The 21,803-nt window shown below is 56.8% G+C and overlaps 1 protein-coding gene across 2 annotated transcripts in view; it reads right to left on the reverse strand.

The window, feature by feature from the left end:
* Nucleotides 1-21,803, reverse strand: part of CD82 (CD82 molecule) — a 51,271-nt gene that overhangs the window by 2,100 nt on the left and 27,368 nt on the right. For both annotated transcript variants that reach the window (XM_081798282.1, XM_081798281.1), the window contains 5 exons: nucleotides 17,313-17,385; nucleotides 12,903-13,027; nucleotides 12,688-12,762; nucleotides 3,852-3,953; nucleotides 196-402 (listed from right to left, as the gene is read on the reverse strand). In XM_081798282.1, the coding sequence (XP_081654408.1) occupies nucleotides 196-402; nucleotides 3,852-3,953; nucleotides 12,688-12,762; nucleotides 12,903-13,027; nucleotides 17,313-17,385 (582 nt within the window). The remainder of the gene's footprint in view (nucleotides 1-195; nucleotides 403-3,851; nucleotides 3,954-12,687; nucleotides 12,763-12,902; nucleotides 13,028-17,312; nucleotides 17,386-21,803) is intronic.

Below are 21,803 nucleotides of genomic sequence, written 5' to 3' on the forward strand. Positions count from 1 at the left end.
GAAGGAAAGAGGGAAGGAAGGAAGGAAGGAAAGAGGGAAGGAAGGAAGGATGGAAAGAAGGAAGGAAGGAGGGAAGAGGGGGGAGGGAGAGAAGAAGTGGGAGGTAAGGAGTAGGCCAGGCAAACCTGAGTGGCCTGAGAACCCGAACCCCAGAGTGCCCCAAGCCCAGCCCCGGCCCCACAGCCTTCCACACACCTCACGGTACACGGGCCAGGACTCGGGGCTGTTCCCGCTCTCGGTCCTGTTGCTGTCGAAAGCCTCACAGAAGCCCTTCCTCACCAGGAAGCCGTCGTCCGCCTCCTGCCGGTCCTCACAGGAGCAGGGGTAGGTGATATTGGTGCGGTTCCTGAGCTCCGCATTGTCCGTCCAGTTGTAGAAGCTGGCCCAGCCGCAGCACTTCACCTGCCGGGAGACCAGCGGTCGCGCCCACTGCCCTCAGGCGGGCCGCCCTCCACGCGGAGGTGGCATCTCCCAGGACAGAGGCTCAGATCGGCCACTTTCAGGCCCCCCTGGGCCCAGCCAGACCGCCACGATGAGAGTTTAGGTTTCGCTTTGGCTTCTGGGAGCCACAGGGAATTTAAAGGGGCTTTCAGGGAACACACAGCATAAATATTAAAACAGCAAGAGACCAAAAATCAGGAGCAGTAAAAATATAAAGCAGCACAGGAGGGACGTTCAGGTTGAAAGACAGAACACAGATGAGTGGGACACAAGAAGGGCAAGAGACACCCAGTTAAGAGTGTGGGGTCTAGGGGCGCCTGGGCGGGCTCAGTTGGCAGAGCATGCAACTCTTGATCACCGGGTCGTGCGTTCAAGCCCCACGTTGGATGTGGAGCCTATTTAAAAAAAAATAATTAAAAAAAACCCAAAACGTGTGTGGGGGTCTAGAGTCCGGCTACTGGGTTCAAATCCCAGCTTTGCCACCTACCAGCGGCTTAACTTTGGCTAAAGTGCTTTCCTCAGTCTCCTCATCTGCGAAATGAGGTAACAAAGGTTCCTAACTCGAAGGGCTGTTAGGAGGACTCCATGGATTGAGGCAGGCCAAGCATCCGGCCCCGATCTGGACAGCACAGGGGCTGCTCGGGGAAGGCCAGCTCCACTTTTAGGTGCTGTGTACATGTTGGAGTTGAGATTTGGCTCTGAGCTTCCCAGTTGCCAAGGCGAAAAAGGAGATATGGTCAATTCTGCCTTTTGGAAGAGAAAATGTTCTAGCTCCAGAGGGGAAGAAGGCCCTTCTAGGCTCCCCGTGCCAGAAGGTGTGTCCGTGGGGCTCGCGAAGGGGACCCAGAGGGGCTGTGGATCACATCCGGGCTTGAATTCCTGATGGTACTGGGATCTGAGGGGCTAAGCCTGTGCTGGAAAGGCCCAGTGGAAGGTGGAACCGAGTCGGGGAGGGCACACACCCTGGGCCTGGGCGAGCCGCCAGCCCTGGCTTCCTCATGTGGAGAATGGGATGACAAGAACCACTCTGCCAGGGTCCCTGGGAGGATTAAGTGGACTGACTGGGTGCCCCTGCGCTGGGTGTGTGGGTCCCCCACCTGCTTCCCTCTGGTCTCTGGTCTCTGGGTGGCTAGTCCCTGACCAGCAGCCTGGTGACCAGCAGGGGGCGAGCCAAGCATGCTCAGGCGTTCTTGGGCTCCAGGCAGCTGCTGGGGCAGGTTCCCTCCCTCCATTCCCGGCTCATGCAGATACTCGGCTGCCTCCTCTGGCAGGGAGGCTGGCCCCGCTGAGGGGCACCCCCAGCCCTCACACACGCAACAGAAGGAGACAGCTCTCCTTGGCCCTGCTACCACACCAGGCAGAGCCCCCGACCCTGCCTCGTGCCGAGACCTGTCCCCAGCCACCACCTGCCCTGTGTCTCAGTGGTTGGGCGTGACCGATAAACCCTCATCAGCAACATGCCACCTAAGCTCTGCTTAAGCGCCACGGGCTTCATACACTCCTCTCACACGAGCACGGATCCATCGCCCCATTTTCTAGATGAGGAAACGGGCTCCGGAAGTGGCAGAGTTGGTATTCCCGCCCTCGGGGGCCTGATTCAAGTCAGCTTTCTTAACCACCATGCCAAGGAGCATCGGACAGACATCAGAATGATCTAGAGGCCTTGCCTGCGGCAGAAATCCCCCAACCAGTCAACTGCTTCCCATGGTAGGGTGCGCACCCTCTCTCAAGAGACCCAGCTCTCCCCCAGGCTCCTTGAAGGAGGCACGCGTTCATCCTGGGACATGAGCGTCCCCCTAACCTCAGCATCTGTGGGTCAAACTGAACGTGGAGGAAAACATCTTCCCGCGTGCACTGAGCCCCCCAGCCGACACAGGCCCCCCGACCTGGCCCCAGCTCCTCACCAAAAATTGGGAGGCACAAAACACTGCTGTCCTCTCTTCAGGGCCCAGAAAAGGGATGCGCCTGTGTGGTCTGGACAGAGTCCCACCTCCAGACACCCTGCTCTCCTGGTGCCATGGAGTCCTCTTGCTGCCTCCACCCCTGCCCCTCGCACCCCACAGCCCTCCACCAGGCAGCAGGCAGGGCTAGAGGCAGGCCCCAGGGACCAGTGTGGCCGGCGCCCCACGGGAGACACGAGGACGCTGCAGCCCAGAGATGCTGAGTCCCAGCCAGGGGCACACAGCACCTGGGACCTGATCCCCGGGGTCCGTTTGTGTGTTTGGTGACTGGTTCACCATCAGGGCGGGCTGGGAACCCAGTGGGCCAGTCAGTTATTCTGTCTGTCTGTCTGTCAGTCAGCCAGTCAGCCAGTCAGCCAGGCATTCTGTCAGTCATTCCAGCATTCATTCAGTCAGTCAGTTTGTCAGTCAGTCCATCGTTCATGCATTCATTCATTCAGTCAGTCTGTCAGTCATTCTGTCATTCATTCACAAAGTCATTCATCCACTCATTCAGTTAGTCTGTCATTCATTCATTCATTCCGTCAGTCAGTCATTCTGTCTGCCAATCAGTCCATCATTCATTCAGTCAGTCAGCCAGTCATCCTGTCTGCCAGTTAGTCCATCCTTCATTCATGCATCCACTCATTCAGTCAGTCATTCTGTCTGCTGGTCAGTCCATCATTCATGCATTCATTCATTCATTCATTCAGCCAGTCATTCAGTAGTCAGTCAGTCATTCTGTCTGCCAGTTCATCCTTCATTCATGCATTCATTCATTAAATCAGTCATTCTGTCTGCCAGTCAGTCCATCACTCATTCAGTCAGTCAGTCAGTCAGGCCAGCCATTTTGTCTGCCAGTTAGTCCATCATTCATTCATGCATTCAGTCATTCCCATTCAGTCATTTAATCTGTCAGGCAGTCATTCCATCATTCACTCACTCAGTCAGTCTGTCTCTCTCACTCGGATTGAGGTGGAAAACACATACACTGGAGTGCACAGCCTGATGACTTTTTACACATACACTGGCATAAATGCCAGTTGGATCAGGATTTGGACAGAACACTCCTTTCACCCCAGAAGGTTCCCATGGGCACATCCCATGTCAATACCCCCCCAGAGGTAGCCTCCACTCAGACTCGTGTCAGCATGTCAGCCTTGGCCCCCAGTTCCTTAACCCCCAGGACAGACTCCTGGCTTGAGATGAGGACCCTCCCCCACCTCCCGGCCACAGACTGGAGCCCTGTGAGCCACTGGAAGCCTCCAAGACCCTGGGCCCCCTGAGTGAGGGACTGTGGTGGTAGCCGGGGTGCCAGGCAGGGGGACTACTCAGAGGCCCCTTGCCCCCAACACATACATACTCACATACAAACTCCCTGGCATATTCTGTCAGGCACACGGACACCCAGACCCAGACACATTAGGCCAGGACCCTCACGCTACCCCGCCCCCGCCACGGCCGCCGTACCTGAGCCTGCACGTAGTCCCAGGCCTCCTGCAGTCTGTCCTCATGCCCGTCCTTGTAGTTCTGAATGAGCTCGGTCACGATGTTGCCCATCTCCTGCTTTAGCTGCAGAGGGGAGAACAACGGTCGAGGTCAGATTTCCTGAAACCCGTGCCCCACCTTTGGTCACATCTACTTAAACGGCCTCTCTCCTCCCCCGCCCCCAGCCTGGGGACATGCTCACACTCGAAAGCATTTCACTGTCCATGCCAACTACTCTCCTAGTGCTTTCCGGGTGTCAGCCCCCAGCAGGCCACCACACGGAGCCCGGGGCCAGCAGGGCCAACCACTCCTGCGCTGTAGTCTATTCGGCACTCAGCACCCCGGGGACCCTTTAGATGTGAATCTTTGCATGTCACTGCTGCAAACCTTCCAGTGGTCTCTCATCCCTCTCAGGGAGAACGCCAGCATCCTGTCAATGGCCCACAAGGCCCTGCATTGTTTGGCCCCTGCTCTTCCCAAACCTCATTTTCTGTTTTTGCTGCTTCTGCTTCAATTACACAGGTCTCCTCTGCTGTCCTTCTGCTAGGCACACTTGTGCCTCAGGGCCTTTGCACTTACTCTTCCCATCACCTGTTATCCTCTTCCCCCAAATATTAACATGGCTCACTCGTCCACTTGCTTCAGGGCTCTGCTTAAATGTCACCTCCTCAGAAAGACCTTCCTGGACCACCCTACAGAATACATCCCTTCTCTATCCCCTCCACCACCCCCTTGCAGGCCCTCCTCAACCCGCAAGGGTGGGCATGTTGTCTTTTCCTTCACAACGTGGTCATTACATGCTCATTCATTTTCAGGATTTATTATCTCTCCCCTCCACCAGAATGTCAGATCCACGGGAGCAAGGACCGTATCTGGCGAAGCCTGGCCAGTGTAGACGCGTGGTGTACTTGAAGAGCGAATGGGTGTATAGTACCACGACACCCCACACACCAGGGTAGTACTCACATACTCTCCCCATTAATCCTCATGCTTGTCCCGAGGCCCCACAAAATCCAAATCCTGCCTGTGTTGGGAATTCAGGGTCCCTTGGTGAGGGAGAGAAGCACCCCCTTTTCCTTAACCCCACCAAGAAAACAATGATTTACAAAGAAGGCAGATGAGGGGTGCAGGGAACAAAAGGATTCAGCCCCAATGGTCCCCCTAGCGGGGTTCTCAACAGAGGATCTCACTACAGCAGCTTTTCAGGAACAAGTCATCTGCACAAAGAGAAGCAAACCCGAAACCAGGCTTGAGCACTGAGAACAGGGCCCCACGCCCCAGGTGGGAGCAAGGGGCCCCCCCAAGAGCCAGACCTAGCCTGGCCCTGCTGGCCTCTCCTGTGGACCTTGTTCAGGGGCCTTCCTGGCACTCCAGCATGAATAAGCTAGTCACAGCCACCTGCTGTCACCACAGAAGCCCAGGGGGAGGGGCCAGGGCACCGAGGGGACAGCCACAAACCTGCCCCTCAGTTCCGGAGAAAGGGGAATTAGGATATAGGACAGGTACTTCCAGGCAGGGGTTTTCAGAGCCCGGCTCACAGCGCAGTGAGTGGGCTTCCGTCAGCTCCCCACAGGCAGCTCACAAATGCAGCGTTCGGAGAACCCACATCCTCCGGATGGACCTGCCACCCTGGCTCCTTGCCCCCTCCCTTCACTGGCCCCACTCCCCAGGACTGCCCTCTGCCCCCTCCCTCTTGACAGAACCCCTAGCACAGTACTCTTCATTTTACTCACACAGAGCTTTACGATTTACAAAGCTTTCCTATGGGCAATTAATCGCAGTAACAGTGGCTAAGTTTTATCAAACAATTGTTATGTACCAGCCATGCTAAGCACTTTTCGTGCATTAATTCATTTTAATCCTCAGAGCAGACCTAGAGCCTAGGGATTTACCTCATTCCCTCATTTTAGAGATGCAGAAAACGAGGCCCAGAGAGGTTGACTAACTTGGCCAAGGTCACACAGCCGACATGTGAAGAGCTGGGATTTGGACCCAGAACCCAAGTCTTGACCCATGAAGCTCTATCAGCATTGGAACCACATGGCCACGGCTTGAAGGCGATCAGAGCGGTGATAAGGAGGGCCCGGAGACGCTAAGTGGCTGGCCCCTGTCATACAGCTGGCTCCCGTGGGTCTTGGGTCTCTCTGCCCTGACCATCTCTGCTCCACCTCTTCTCCCCAGTGGGTGGATGATCCCCGAGGCGTGGAAAGGAGGGCGGCGTCCCCAGAGGCATTTGCATGGAGAGCCGCCTCTCCCACAGCTGTCCTACCTGCCCGCACCCCCCTCCCCTCCGCGGACCTAGTCTCTATTTATACCCCAGCGTGGTTGCCACGGCAGCCCAGACTTCCCTATTTCAGGCCCCCCCCTGAAATGAGAAAAGTGATGGAAGCCGGGGGGGTTTCCACTGAGGCTGGGTGGTTTCCATGGAAACACCACATCACCCCGCAGCCCAGACTAGAGCTGAGAGACCTAGCTGGGGCCACAGGGACCACGGCGGCAGGGGCTGGTTCTGCTCGGAGCTGATCCCTTGGGATCCCCATGCCCAGGAGGCCCTGTTGGGAGCTCGGGGAGGTCACCCTGGCAACCAGGGTGAAAAAAAAAGAGCAGGGAGGGGAAGGAGGAAGATGCCCACTCTCTCACTTCATCCCTGCAAGGGCCGCCTCTGTGGTTTCTGCCTGCTCTGTGGGCCAGGAGTCTCCCTCCTTGGAACAACACTTCCTTTCCTTAGGGGTAACCACCCCTCAATCCCTCCATGAGCCTGGGAAGCCCTGTCCCCTCCCTGGCCCAGGCAAGTCCTAGGCTGTCGCTGGTCGCCTTCCCCACCCTGGGCATGTCACCCAAGCTAACCTTGTCTTTCCGCTCATCCGGCCGGGATGAGGGTGGCCGCCTCAGGCTCCGCTGGGGACTGCCCTCCTGAGAAGGGAGCCGACAGAGGAGAGAAGGAGCAAGGAATGGAGAGGGACAGGGTCCCCGGGGCAGCCTTTGGAAATGTGGATCCAGCTGAGCATCCAAGAATCCAAGCACAGACCCTCTGAAGTGCAGGGTCCTGTGTAAACGCTCGGGTCACACGCCTAGGGGGCCAGCCCTGGAGCGCTGCCCGGTCCCATCCTCCCCATTACCCAGAAGAGAAAACAGGTTCAGAGCGTCGGCACAACTTGCCAAGATCACACAGCTAGCAGGCAGCAGACAGGACTTGTAACCCTGATGCGTGCGGTCCCAGAAACCTGCGATCTCAACCACAGCCAATCACCCACTGTCTCCCCCGACCCCAGATCCCACTGTCTTCCGGGGCGGCTCCCCACTACCACCACGCTGTGCTTTCATTTCACCTTGCAGTGCAACTTTTCACAGAGAGGCAGGATTCGAAGAGACCTCGGAATCTAGCATATCATCCAAATGTAAGGGCCCTTTCCAGATTTTCCCGGGCTCTGCTTATATGCTCCCTCTATGGGGAACTCAGGACCCCACAGAATGGCACATTGCAGGGGCGGGGAGGCTCTTGATACAAGCAATTCATTTTAAGTGGAGCTCAAGTGACTTCTGCCCATTAGCTTGAGTTCTCCTCCTCCCTGCTCCCTCGCAAGTCCCTGATGGGACCATAGGGGACAAATCAGATCACTCTCCCAGGACAAACCATTCAGATATTCGAGCCCTTCTCCCTTCTCCCCCTCCTCTCCGGCTCCTCCGACCACTCCTTTGGATGGTGTCCAGACCTCTCTCCATGCTCTTTATTCTAATGTATCAAATTGCCCTTGAGAACGAGGTGCCCCCCCCCCGCACGAAATGGACCCACATCTTCCTGTCCTCTCCCCGGGTTCCCACAGGATATGTTACCAAGTGCTTTGCCAGAAGGCAGATACAACAGGTCTGAGGCTTCAGCCTGGGATCCCGGTAGGAGATGAGGGCCCTTGGCAATGGTGGATGCAGACGGCATGGTGTGTTTACTCCTCGGCACCACCTGAGTTATTTCCTGAAAGCCGACTGCAAAGTGCATAACGGCTACCCCAGAACTCCCCAGGCTCCAATAAGTTCCTTGAGGGCGGGGTCTGAGTCAGGCACCGCCCTCTGCTGCCGGGGCCACAGAGCCATGGAGCCAGGCAGGCACCAGCACCTTAAGAACCTTAATCCCGGGGCCCCTGGGTGGCTCAGTCGGTTAAGTGTCTGCCTTTGACTCAGGTCATGATCCCAGAGTCTTGCGATCGAACCCCAGGTTGGGCTCCCTGCTCAGCAGGGAGCCTGCTTCTCCCTCACCCTCTACCGCTCCCCCTGGTGTTGCCTTGTGCCCTCTCTAAGCAAATAAAATCTTAAAAAAAAAAAAAAAAAAAAGAATCGAATCTCCATCCCACTGCTCTCCATGATCGCCTTCCAGAAGGACTGCCTGGACCCTTCTTCTTCTTCCCAAAAGGGAAGACAAAGGCTCTGTCCTGGCTCCAGCTGCCCACCCCCAAGGCTGGTAGCAACCCAGGCCAGGGGATCAGGAAGTTTCCGTCACAGGGGCAGGCCTCTCACAGAATGGCAGTGTCCTCGGGGAACCTGTCTTACCACCCGTACGTTGGCTCTTCTGAGCTTCTTAGGTAGGAAAGGGAAAGAGGCGGAAGGGCATCACGGTGCTCCTGACCAGCCTCCCCCGGGGGTCACAGCAGTGTGGCTGGGCCACTGTCACCACCCCCAACCCCCAGTGCCCACCCAGCCCACTCAAGCCCCTTCCCCTCCAAGCCCTCAGCCCGCAGGCCTTCTGCTCAACCCCCTGACATAATCCACTGAAGCCTCAGCGGCCTCACCAGTGCGGGCTGTTGGGCGGGTGAGCAGTCGGGCCTGCGTGAGTGCACCAAGCCCAGTGCTCAGCACATCCCGGCAGATAGCGTGTTCGCTTCCTTCCTCCTGACCCTCTCCCACTCTCCACTGCTTGGAGAGAACAAGCCAGGATCCCAGAGCGTCAGAGCTGGGAAAGGCCCTAGAGGTCAGCTGAGACTCCGAGAGGCAGGGCAAGTTGTCCAAGGCCATGGAGCAACCAGAGGCAAAGCCCACCCTAGAACACAGGGCCCCGGAAGCCCAGACCCGGGCCGTGCCCACTGAACAGGGACTGGCTATATGGTCAGATGAGGAAAGAGCCAGAGGAATCTCCACTCCCAAATCCGGGCCCCCACGGCTCTGGCTAATACTGATATTAACACCAACGACAATAGGAACGGCTGCCATTTACTGAGCCCTTACTAAGCATTAACGGAGTTAACAATGGTGACCGTCACAGCAAACCCTTGCAATGATACCAGGAAAGGCCCTTCCCACCGGCGACGCGCTTCAATCCGCAGCACAATCCGCAGCCGTCCAAGACGGCTTTGGGGCCCGTGTGCTCTGGCGCCGAGCAATGTTCCAATTTCAGAAAGGGATTGGGGTCTGGGTCACACCCCGCACTCTCTCCCGCTCATAATTCCCAAGGGCCACCGAAATGGGGTACACAGAGGCCATAAATGGCCTGCCTTCTGTTTGGATTTGATTTTGCCACGGAATGAGCTGCAAAGGGCATTTTTGCTTTTCCAAAGTGGCTCTTGGATTTCAGAACTGCTGCTAAGGGGAGTGGACCTGTATGATCACCACTGTTCGACCGGTGAGGTGAGTGGAGTACAGAGAGGCTGAGTAACTTGCCGAGGGCCTCAGAGCAGCGATTCCAACACGGGCAGTTTGGTTCCGGAGTTGAGGCCTTGGCCACCATTCTATCTTATAAAGGCGTTGAGGTCTGTGCTCACTTCAACTCTGGGTGGGAGTGGGGGCCCAGCAGCCTTCCCCTAATTTATAGACACAGAATCTAGGGCTTGAGAGGCCACGTGCCTTGCCCAAGGCCCCCAGCCTCCCCTGTGGCTGCCCTGGCTGCTGGGAACTCGGGCCGAGACCAGTGGCATCCCCAGAGACCACTTCGGGCTGGGGCGGGGGGGACGGGGGGAACCCCAGTGGCTCAGTCCCTCCCACCAGCCCAGGAGGCCTGGAGAGTGAGGGAAAGCCCAGCCCATTGCCTTTAGAAGGCCTTTTCCTTCAGGCTCAACAAGGCCCAGCTCCTCAGCCGGGCCTCATCTGCAGGAATAAACATCATCAAGAACATGTTTAGTCTTCCACTGGGATTTACAATGTGCTGGGAAAGAAAAAATAAATCATTCATTCTCACTTGGGTGAGAGAGTGCTGCCAGGACCTTCCCAGCAGAGCCAGGAAATGTCCCTTCGCTTACAGGACAGGCGGGCTGGGACCAGAGGGCACGAGGTATGGAGGCTGGTGGGGCGGGGGAGCGGGGCGCAGAGGAGGGAATCGTGGGGTATGACGGAGAGTCTGGACTCTGGAGTCAGGAGTCCTGGTTCTCCAAACAAGCCTTGCTCTGGGCCTTTGGGACGCCTCTGAGGCATAGCTGCTGGTTGTCGGCCAAGCCCAGACTATACCAGCCCACAGGGAGGCAGCATGCTGGAGAGGGAGACGTGGGCCTTGGGTCAGAGGCATCGGGATGGAGTTCTCCACTCTGGCGCATCCGAGCTATGTGTGGCTGTGGCCTGAAGTCATTTTGCTGTTCTCGGCCTCAGTTTCTTAAACTGGAAAATGCTTGTAAAACTGAAATGTTTATCGAGTTGCTAGCTCAGCTCCTGGCACGTGGTTGGCATCCAATAGATGGGCGCTGTCTTTATTACTGTGATGGGGAAACTCAGACGAGGAGAAAGTGGACGTCCCAAGACCCATGCAGAGTTGACCGGCTCTGAGTCATGGAAACCAGCTCACCAGGGCCCAGTTCTTATCCACTCTGATCATAATGTACCACTGACTGGGTCCCAGAGAAGCCCCAGGTGCCACAGGGCAGAAATAAAGAGCAGATCTCACAACCCTTTCACTGGGAAAAGAGTTTCCCTCCTTTAAACACTGCCTTCCTGTCTGTTGGCCAAGCGAGCTTCCTTTCATCTACTGAAACCACTCTTTCCCCTTTTGCCTTGGCCACCAGGAAGCTCAGTATTCAAGTTAGCCCTCAGCTACTGTTATCTAGTGCCCTGGCTTCAGGGGCTTTTCCTCTTCCAGTGTGTGTTCTAATCTCTCTCGTTTTGATTTTAGTTACCCTGTGCCTGTGTTGGAACTCAACTCCACTTCTCCTGGGGAACAGGCTGGGTGTGGATTATGAAGAAGTAAAGCAGACTCGGGTAGGAACCACTGCAATGGAAATTGCACCAATATGAACCTGGGGCTGCCCGGGTTCAAATCCTCGCTCTGCCGCTTACTAGCTGTGTGACCTTTGGTCAAGGTGCCTCATTTCTGTGCGTCGGCTTCCACATCTGAAAATGAGGGTATCACACCCATGACCTCGAAGGACCACAGTGAGGAAAAACTAAGTGAGCACAATCTGTATGCCACAGTGGGGGGGTGGGGGGGTGGCTTGTTCTAGGCTCCACTCCACAAAGTGTTAGTTGTTGATGTTGGTGTAATGTTTTCTCACCTTCCTTTTCAGAGTGATATGAGGCAACTGGACCTTCGAGTGGTGAAATGCAGGAGCCCACTAGCCACCAGCTGTCTCCCCAGTTGGATAAGAACTGTAGCACTGGAGGAGGGTGGGGGGTCCTGGGGGCATCCGGGTCAAGGGCCATGTGCAGTGGGTCTGGGCTGAGCTCTGGGCCCTCGCCTGGCCCGGCCACTGGCTGGCTTGGTGCCCTCGCCCCTCACCTGTCGATGGGGATTCTCACACTACCCTGAGAGGGAAGGCATGGGGAGCATCAGTGAAAGAATGAAAGTAAAGTGGCCAGCACTGTACCCTGTAGTACATGGTGTGTGCTGACCCAACCACAGGGATGCCGTGGGCACTGCCGTAAGGATGAGACGATGTGTGTAAAGCTTCTAGAAGATACCATGTGCACATAGTAGGTGCTCCATAAGTGCTAACTTTGACAGTCACAGTCGACTGGCTCACCCAACAGCTATTCCTGGCTTCCCTTCTCCCTTGTGCCTGTGTCTTCTAGAGTCCCCTTGAAGCCAGGGGTGTCTTTGTGACCCAGTCTGGGGAAGACTGTTGGAAGACTTGCTTTTCTGATCAAAGGGATGGCCGGGGCTGGCACTGCCTGTTTCCCTTTCTTCTGGCTACAGCAGCACGGATGGTGCTGTGGCAGCCACCTTGTGACCATGAGGTGAGTGATGTGATATAGCGAGTGGCATGATGAGGATGCTGAACACACAGCCAGAAGCATGGTCTCTGATTCCAGCCCGACTTCTGGTTAATCAACAGCAAATATCTTTAGAATTTAAGCCACAGTCAGCCTGATTTTTCTATTCCTTAAAGCTGAGCGCCTTCTCTGTGATGCAAAACTAATTTTTTTATTGACAGTCTCCTCCCTGGGTCTCATCTGCGGATGAGTGGCATGGATTTATTACTTGCTGAGGTGCTTGAATAAAAACAAGAACAACAACATTTATTGGGCGCTTACCATGCCAAGCACTGTGCTGTGTTTTACTAAGATAATCTCACTGAATCCTCGCCAGAACCTTGCAAGTTAAATTTATTATTGTCCTCCATTTGCAGAAGGTGAGACAGGCCCAGACAGGCAAGCGGCTTGCCCACAGCCCCACAGCTACAAGGTGCTGGGGTAGAGCTGCGTTCAGGCCCACGGCGACTCTGCCCAAGACGCTGCCCCCCTCACATCTCGCTAGGAGATCACAGGGACCAGAGGCCCAGGAGGCTGCCAGGCACCTCCTGGGTTTGTCTGTGACAGCTGAGAGGCCCCTGGTCTCTCCCGTACCCCCAGGGCCAATCCCCCTGAAGGGCCAGCCCAGCCCAGCCCAGCCAGGGGCCAGGAGGGTGCTTACCTTGCCCATGTTGAAATAGAAGAAGGTTCCCGCGGCCACCTGGACGATGAGGATCAGGAGGAGGAAGGCAAAGTACTGGGGACACAGAGCAGCACGGAGTCAGCCGCAAGCACCCCCCGCCCTTGGTGACCCCACCCCGCTCACCTCTGCACGAGCTCCCACAGTCGGGACCAGGGGGGCACGCAGGCCCCACCCAGCTGGACAGCGGCACTCACCAGCCCCAGAAGGCAGCGGACCTCCTTGATGGCACCGATGCAGCCCAGGAAGCCCATGAACATGGTGACAGCGCCCACGCCGATGAAGATGCAGGCCCCCACCTTGAGCGAGCTGGAGGAGGTCTCTGGGGATGGAAAGAACGGCGTTCAGTTCGGCCCAGCTATCTCACCCTTGTTAAGCACACCATCAGGGGTAAGGCCCAGAGGTCTAGCACTGCTCCCCCTGGAGTCAGAGCACTGGGGTCAGCCCCTACCAGATGTTGTGCTGGCTGCTGGGGAGACAGGAGTCAGACTGCTGAGGTCCCCGCGACAAGGAGCTGCCATTCAGTGGGGAGGGGCGTGGGGACAATAACACACAGCACACAATGACCAGATCCCCTGGTTGTGGAGAGAGCCACAGGGACACTGAGGCCGGCTCCAGTAGATGACCATGGGGTGGTGAGTGGGTTGGGGGGTTGGGGAAGCCTGGTATGAGCAGGTGACATTTGAGCCTGAGCCTGAGCCTGACACTGAGAGGAGAATGGAGAAGCAGCCTAGTGAAGATCTGTGAGGGGAAGGCATTCCAGGCAGGGGGGAACAGCAAGGAGGAAGGAGCGAGCCTGATGTATTTGAAGGTGAGACAGATCAGGCCAGTGTGAGTCCGACATGTGATATGCTTGAGGCGTAGAGAGAGGCTCCTGATGGCAAGAAACCCTCTTCAGGGCCGAGGGCGGACAGAGCCCACCCTCGTGGGTGGAGGTCGGGGTTCCATCAGAGCACTTGACCACCATTTCCCTAAAAGCCCAGCACATCACCTGCCAGAACAGAGCACAGCTCACACCCACCTCCAGATGCCCTCTACCCAGAGGCTGTCATATGCCAGAAGGGCCAGGGGAGATGTGCCTCCCCCTGGCGGGGGGAGGCAGACTCCTCCCACAACAGCCCCTGCAGTCTCTGGGAGGCAGCCGGGACAGGATGTTTCCAGAAAGCTGGAGAGCAGCCTGGAGTGCATTAGCGGATCCGGGGAACCTCTTAGGGATATAGATTCCTGGGTGCGTCACAACTGGACAGACTTTCCTGGGAGACCACCTGGAATCTGCCATTTTAATGTGCTTTCCTAAGGAGGGCATGGCCAGGGCTGGCCCAAGTGGCCGTCAGCAGGGAGGACGCTGGCCGGCTCCCTGGGGGGCTTGGGAGAAGCTGAGATCCACCCCCACCCCCAGCCACCCAGGGCGCCTTAGTGCCCTTAAGCAGTAACTACAAAGCTGAAGTGTGGGTGGATAGGAGGGCCTGATTCAGCTCCACTTCCTGGTCACAGACAGAATGTTCTGAACTCAGGAAGAGCCCTGGCCAGCCCACCCTGCTCTCAGGGTGCCAGGGCAGGGCTGCCTCCACCCAGCTCCTCATAGGAGCCCCCAGGCAGGCTGGGCGGGCATGGTGGGGACCTGCTGGGGTGAGTGGGGGGGCTCCTGGCACTGAGCCCCCATTTTCATTCTAGGCCCTCAGCACCCTGCTCTCAGCAATCAGCATAGTCAGGAAGAAGCCATCCAATGCCACTCTTTTGAAGCTTCCTCGGTTTGAGGCCAGGGATGACTCCCAGAGAAAAGAAATTTGGCACAGTCTGGAATCCACTGTGTGCCAGCCAGAACAAGGCCCTTTATCCGAATCATCTGCTTCATTTCCACAACAGGCCCATGAGGGTGGATTTACATCCTGATTTGTCCCTAAGAGCCCTGAAGCCCAGGCAGGCTAAGAGGCCACCTGGGGGCCCAGCAGGCAAGACCCAGGGCTAAGATCCCCCAACTCAGCTTCTCCCCCAGGAGGCCAGCCCGGCTGCGAGGTCTCAGCTTCTCAGAACGTCTAGTGGACACCAGTCCCTGACCGCACCCAGGGTCTCAGGCTGGCCCCAATCTGAGCAACCTGACTTAGGAAGGGGACAAGTGGACATTCTGGGCTGGCCCTCCACTGTGCACAGCAGAAACATCTGGGTCCTGCTGGGCCTGGCAGGTACCAGCGAGGTAGAAGTGGCCCCAAATGAAAGGGACCAAAGGCAACAAGAAAGGGGTTCTCATCCCAGCTCTGCTGCGAACGAGCTCTGAGCCTGGGCAAGCCATCCTCTGGCCTCTATTTCCTTCTCTGTGAAATGGAACTAAATCCTACTTCAAGGTGTTATTACCAACTTCATCACTTCTGTAGGGTTGACTAGTTACTAGGAGCTGTTCTAAACGCTTTTCCTATATTAACTCATTTCATTTCTCACAACAACCTCATGAGATATATTCTATTATTATCCCCATTTTCTAGATGAAGAGGCACAGAGAAGTGAAGTAACTTGCCCATGATCACCCAGCTAGGAGGCAGCAGAGCCAGGATTCGAACCATGGCAGCCCGGCTCCAGAGTCTGTGCTCCTGACCACGGCACTTGCTTGCTCTGGTTAAGGCAGGACTGCATGGTGAGTGTGAAATCCCGCAGTACAGGGGCTCAGGGTATGGGGGCTCAGGAGCCATGCCCTCTGTTCATATCCCAGCTCCCCCTCCTGGCTGTGTTTCCTGGGACAAGTTAACTTCCCTTCCTGTGCTTTGGTTTCCTCCACTGTGAAATGCGCACAGCAACACCTCGCCCCGTGGACTCACAGTGTGGACTCAGTTAGGTGAGGGGAGAGCTGTGTCACACCGGCCTGGAACGTACGTAGTAGGTCAGGAGCCCTGGGTCCCAGCCCTGACCCTCACTTGCTGTGTGATTCTTAGCAAGTCTTTTTCCTCTGCTAGATCAGTGCTTCTGAACCCTGGCTGCCTGGGAATCACCTGGGGAGCTTTTTAAAAACCACAATGCTCCAGGCCCCTGCCCACACACCGATGGAGTCAGATCCCCTTGGGGTGGGCCTGGGGCCCTTGTATTTGTGAAAACATTCTGGGTGCATCTAGGGGACCTCTGCATTCTGGCGGCTCCGGGAGAGTCTGCGAACTGAACAGGGAGGAGGCAGGAGGAGCAGTAGGAGGTTCCTGGGGCCTGGGGCAAGGTGCAGAGGATAGAGATACAGTGGGTGAGCTGGGCCTTGAGACTTTGCCCCCTGGCGCAGTACCTGCTGGGTGTGGCCCACGGCCAGGAAGCAGGGAGCCTGGGCCTAATCAGGGCAGAGGCGGATGTGTCCCATGTTGGAAAGGCCTGGGGAGCATGGGCATCCCGCTGGGGTGGGAAATGCAGACCCTAGCCCCAGAATGGGAGAACATTCTGCAGCCCTCCACCCCAGCAGGAGGCAGAGCTAACAGCTCCAGGCTGCATCGGATGTGGCTGCAGGGTGGATCATCCTTGCTTCCTTTCAGGTCTGAGGGGAGGCCTAGCCCCCTGGGGCCACAGTGACAGGTGTGGCCTCTCCATCACCCATCCTAGCCTGGTTCCGCTTTATTCAAATCAAGCAGCTGCCATGGGCCTGAGTCCAAACCTGCTGCTTCAGCAGCAGCTGGGAGGGAAATGAGCCAAGGATGCACTCACTGAGGGGAGTGGCATCACTGTGCTACTTGGGGCCCTCAGCTGTGCCTCCCTTCCACCTCAGGGCATCCATGAGATCAGTGCAGCAAGCCTGGCAGGCTTCCTGGAGGAGGCCGGGCGTAGCCTGGAAAGGCTCTTATCATCTGTGCAGGAGTGCCTTGGGCTTCTTTCCTCCTGCTTCAAGGGTGAGAGAAGGGGCTTGCATGCTGTGGTTCACCCTACCACAGGCAGCATTTAGGACCAAAGCTCTGGGGGTTCAAGTCTCCCACCTATCACTGGAAGCTCTGTAAACGTGAGCCAGGGACATCACTTCTCTGAGCCTCATTTCCTCACCTGTAAGGCAGGACTAGAACAGTTCCTACCTCACAGGGCTATCGAGGGATTAAGGCAATTTTCATGTGCAAAATGCTCGGCCCTGTGCCTGCCTCAGAACGAGCACAGACCACGGATGCTGTGCCCGGTGTCTTCCTCTGCAGTCCAGAGACCCGACGAATCTAGCCGGCACTGGGCACATGGTGGGCACGTCATCGGCTCCTGACGACCTCTTTCCCACCCTTTCCAACGTTTCTCTGAACTGACCGGGGCCGGACTGGGGCCCACATCTTGCTGAGCTCGCAAATGGAGGGACAGAGACCGTAAGAGGCTTTCTCGAGGTCAGGGCTGAGGGAAAGGGGCCGGGCTGGGAGAGCAAGCCTCCCTCAACCCCCAGTGTTCTCCAGACAACAGCAGCTTTGTGTGGGGAGGGAGAGAAAATTCCTCCCGAAAACCCCTGCAGAGGGGGCCCCGGGGCAGAGCGGTCAGCGCAGGACCCGGGTGAGGCCCTGAGGGCAGCTGAAAAGTGACCCGCTGTGAGGTTCAAGTTCTTGTGGAGCAGCCCTGTCCGTTGCCCTGGCCCCACCGCTCCAGAGCCAGTCGGGCAGGGAGATTGGAGGGACCCTTACGTAGCACAGAGATGAAACTGCTCTTGTCGGCCAGGATCCACACCCCGAAACCCAGGATCACCGCGCCTAGGATCTGGAAAGAGAAGGCACAGTCAATGGGGGCCTGAGGGGGCCCTGCCCAGCTGCCCCTGCAGCCAGGCCAGGAGGACCTGGGGGGGGGCGTGCACAACCTCCATCCTCAGGCCCCACACCCCAAGTCCTGACATCAGGGCCATGTGTGGGGAGTCCTTTCTGCCTCCCACCTCCCCTACCCCATGCCCACATGTGGTCAAACCAAGCCTATTAGCTTTGAGGGGTGCAGCCTCCTTCCAGGGGTACCCTCCGACTTTACCTCCTAGCCCTCTCCCATGCTCATCGCCTCCACTCTAGCCCAGCTCAGTGGCTGGGGACATCCCAAACAAGTGCTGGGGAAAATCCTGCATGGACGTGAACATCAAAGCCCACTTGCCCTTCAGAGCTCGGCTCAGAGGCCACCTTCCACGGGAGCCCTCCTGACTCCCCCAGGCAGACTAAGGTGGCAACCACCCTTGGACCCTCCTTAATAGCCATTCCCACGGGCTTTAATGTGCTGTGTGTCTCTGGCTGGACCGCGAGCTCCCTGTGAGGGCAAGGGCTGGGTTGCACGAAGCTCCATATGCCTGGGGGGCCTATAGCACAAGGGTTGAGTGCTCAGGAAATGAATGAGCTCAGGAACCCACTGGAAAGGCAGGAACAGAAAGGCAGATGTGGGGCAAGTGGCTGGGGTAGGCCCAGGGATTCCCTGCTTCTTTCCCCCTCCCATCATCTGCAAGGCCCCTAGCCTGAGCCCATCTCCCCAACTGGAACCCAGCCAAGATCCACATCCCACAACACTGGCCCTCACCTGGGGCCTGGCCTGAGCCCACCTGAGGAATAAGCCACCTCAAGAGTCCTAGCATGTCACCACCCACCTCTATCATGGGCCCTGGGTTCCCACCTCAGCCATCATCCCCTACTCTGCAAGGCAAGCAGCTGCTGATAAAGCCTTCAGCGTGGGTGAGCACCCCACCCAAGGGGCTCAATCTACCTTGCTCTACTGGGCCCAGAGTAAGGCGAACGGGGCGCTTGCCTTGGGCATAAAAATTAAGGGGACATGAAAAAACTCAGTAACCAAGATAAATAAGAATTTACAGCAACGATTTTTTAAAAACCAAAATTAATTTTAAAAATCCATGATGAGCAAAATATCAAACTTTTAAATAAAGGCGGGATCAGTATTGTGATTTTTTCCTTTTAAAAAGGAGCAGAGCCGGGCGCCTGGGTGGCTCAGTTGGTTAAGCGACTGCCTTCGGCTCAGGTCATGATCCTGGAGTCCCGGGATCGAGTCCCGCGTCGGACTCTCTGCTTGGCAGGGAGTCTGCTTCTCCCTCTGACCCTTCCCCTCTCATGCTCTCTCTCTCTCTCAAATAAATAAATAAAATCTTTAAAAAAAAAAAAAGTATTTTCAAACATTTAAAAAAAATAAATAAATAAAAAGGAGCAGAGCCCTGATAGGGCACATTGCAATGCTGTTTCTCATTCCCAAGCGAGGACCTCACTCACCCTACCCTAGTCTGGGCCCCCTTAAAGACAACAGCAGCTGCTGATGACCCTACATTCTTCCCCAGTGTCTCCCAGCAGGCCACCTGTCCCCTCCTCCCTCCTTGCCAGTGGGCCCTGTTATTGTCCTCATGTTACAGATGGGGACACAGAGGCCCCGACCTCGCCGAAGGTCACCCATTCCATCCTTCAGGGGCTCGAAGCCAGATCTGACTATTACTCCGGGCCAGATGGTGGCTCACACTAGCTGCAGAATACTTGGGACCCATCCTGGGTCTTCACCTGGAAAGCCAGTTTCTTGGGACAGGGAGGCTACTGAGGCTCTGTTGAGGGGAAGGGTCCACCCTTCGGTAGGGGTGACTCAGAACGACACAGCTTGCCGGAAGGAAGGGGGACTTTATAGAACCTGGGAGTTTGGTTCCCAAAGATTCCTGAGGCCCTGCCCACCCGAGCCCGTAGCTCACGGCACAGCTGGCCAACGGCCAGGCATTGGGCCCATGGTCTGCTCCTGCGCACCTTAGAGCCGTGCGACGGAGCCCCTGACCTGCTCACCTCCTGCCCTCATAGGGCAGGGCAGAAAATTCCTTCTGGGCAAACACAACCCCAAGGAAATTGAAATCCAGGACCGCCCAGCTAACCTCCTCAGCTCGCCTCTAAGCACCCACGAAGGAAGTCCCCGGCACCAGCCCAGGAGTGCCTCTGCGGGTCTCATGTCCAAAGACTGCCATCTGGAGTGGCTGGACCAGCCCCGAGGCTGTGCGCCAGCCAGGAAGAGGCCCAGCCAGGCGGCCAGCCAGAACGGGGGAGGCACTGTGGCCTCCTCTTTCTTGGTGAACCAAGACTGGAACCATGGGGCACCCCCCACCACCACCACCACGAACCACCCCCCCAGCTCCACTAGAATCTCCCGACAAGGCTCAGCCAGGAGCCAGGACCCTCACACCAGCGTCCTTCCCCCGGAACAGCACAGCATCAGCAGCTCCTGGGTTTCTGTGAACCTCAGAAAAGCTGACGAGGCAATTTTCTGGGGAGCTTGGGGCCAGGAGGGGGTGCAGGCAAGGATGTACATGTGTACGTGTGTGCATATGCGAGCACACACGCTGCCAGAGCGAACTTTCCAAACCACAAGTCTGATCGTATAACCGCATCCCGATGCGCATAAAACAGAGAGCAGGATCCTCCCTGGACGGCCGGCACCCCAGAGCCCCACACTCTGCCCCACTCCCCACACTGGACTTTGCTGCTTCTCCCAGAACTCCTCTCCCCACCCACCTCATCTAACTCCAGGGAGCTTCTGCTGACCATCCCCACAAGGTCAGCTGCCTTATTATCTGCTCTCCTGGGGACTGTAACCTTCACGCCCAGCACCCTGCACAGCTCCCTTTTTATCATCCATTTGAATAGTACTTGACTGGAGCCCACCACCCCCCAGAACAGAGCCCCCAGTGCAGAAACCACGGCTCTCCTGCTGGCGAGTGTCTGCCTGGCATCCACAACCAGGGTCTGCATACACAGACGTGTCAATACCCACTTGGTGAATGAGTGATGAGTGAATGAGTGGACGAACCAATGTTCACTGTCCCTGGAAGTCTCTCCTTTCCCCTCACCCTCCTGTGATAAAAAGCTCCCCCTCTCCCTGCCCACCCCTCCCCACATCTGATGGGCCATCTCTGCCCCAGCACACAGGGGGTTAACACCGGACTCCCGCCAGCCCCCAAAGCTCTGGCCAGAGACAAGCTTTTCCAGTCTCTGGCTCCACAGGGCAGGCAAGGAGCTGGAAGAGAAGGGACGGCTTGGCCAAAACCATCAACCCTGTTTCTTTTCTTCACGAAGTCTCCACCCCCTCCCTCCCGCTGCATGGGGTGAGCGGGCTGTCTGGGCCACTAGACTGCAAGCCCCCTCACCTCCTAGGCTGTCGCCCACACCCCTCTCTCCAATCCCTAGGGTCCCCAGGGATAGAAGCACAGCACCGTGACCCTCCTGTTCCCCAGTCCCGGCCAGCTGGCCCTGGAAGCCAGGCTGAGGCACAGGAGCCAAGCACTTGCCAGGGAAGGCAGGGCTCCGGCTGTGTGGCCAACTGTTTTCCAGAGCCCTGGTCCAGCCAGGAGGGACCTGTCTAGCTGGGGAAGCCCAGGTGCCCAGGCCCTGCCCCGGGTAGCTTCCAGACCTAGCTGCCATCCGTGGAGGACGTGGAGAGCCACAGCAAGCCCTCAGCACTGTCCTTGAGGAGGGGGCCGGGGCTAGAGCCAGGGTGGACAACGGCAGGGCAGGCGGCAACCCAGCGGTCCGCACGCACGTGTGTGCATGTGCCAGGAACACGCTTGTATCTGTGTGTCAGGGTACAGTTAAGAGGGGGAATCTAGAATGATTATTTCCCAAACTGTCTACGATCCTGTGTAACTTGTAATGTAAAACGTCTTTTCCCCAGTAATCCATGTCCGTTGTAGAAAATTTGGAAAATGCAGAAAAGCCAAAGAATAAAATCCAAATTCTCAGGAATCCCAAAATGAACATTCAGAGGCATTTTCTTCTCCTCTCAAAAATACTCATGTATGTGTGTGCTTTTTAATAAAACTGGATCATAATAAACATCCTGTTTTTCAGCCTGATTTTTGAACAGTAGAGGGTGAACCAGCAACACAGAGGAGACAGAGCCCCAAGCAGCTCCCTGCACCCAGGAAGGCCTCTCCTCCTGCCCCATCACACATGCACATATACACACACGGGCACACTCACACACGCTCCCCCTGCCCCATCACACACACACATATACACACGGGCACACTCACACATGTACACTCGCTCCCCCTGCCCCATCACACACGCACATATACACACGGGCACACTCACACACGCTCCCCCTGCCCCATCACACACACACATATACACACGGGCACACTCACACATGTACACTCGCTCCCCCTGCCCCATCAC

This window comes from Leptonychotes weddellii, chromosome 11 (genome assembly GCF_054177405.1).
Source record: "Leptonychotes weddellii isolate Sample4059 chromosome 11, ASM5417740v2, whole genome shotgun sequence".
In the NCBI taxonomy this organism is placed as follows: Eukaryota; Metazoa; Chordata; class Mammalia; order Carnivora; family Phocidae; genus Leptonychotes; species Leptonychotes weddellii.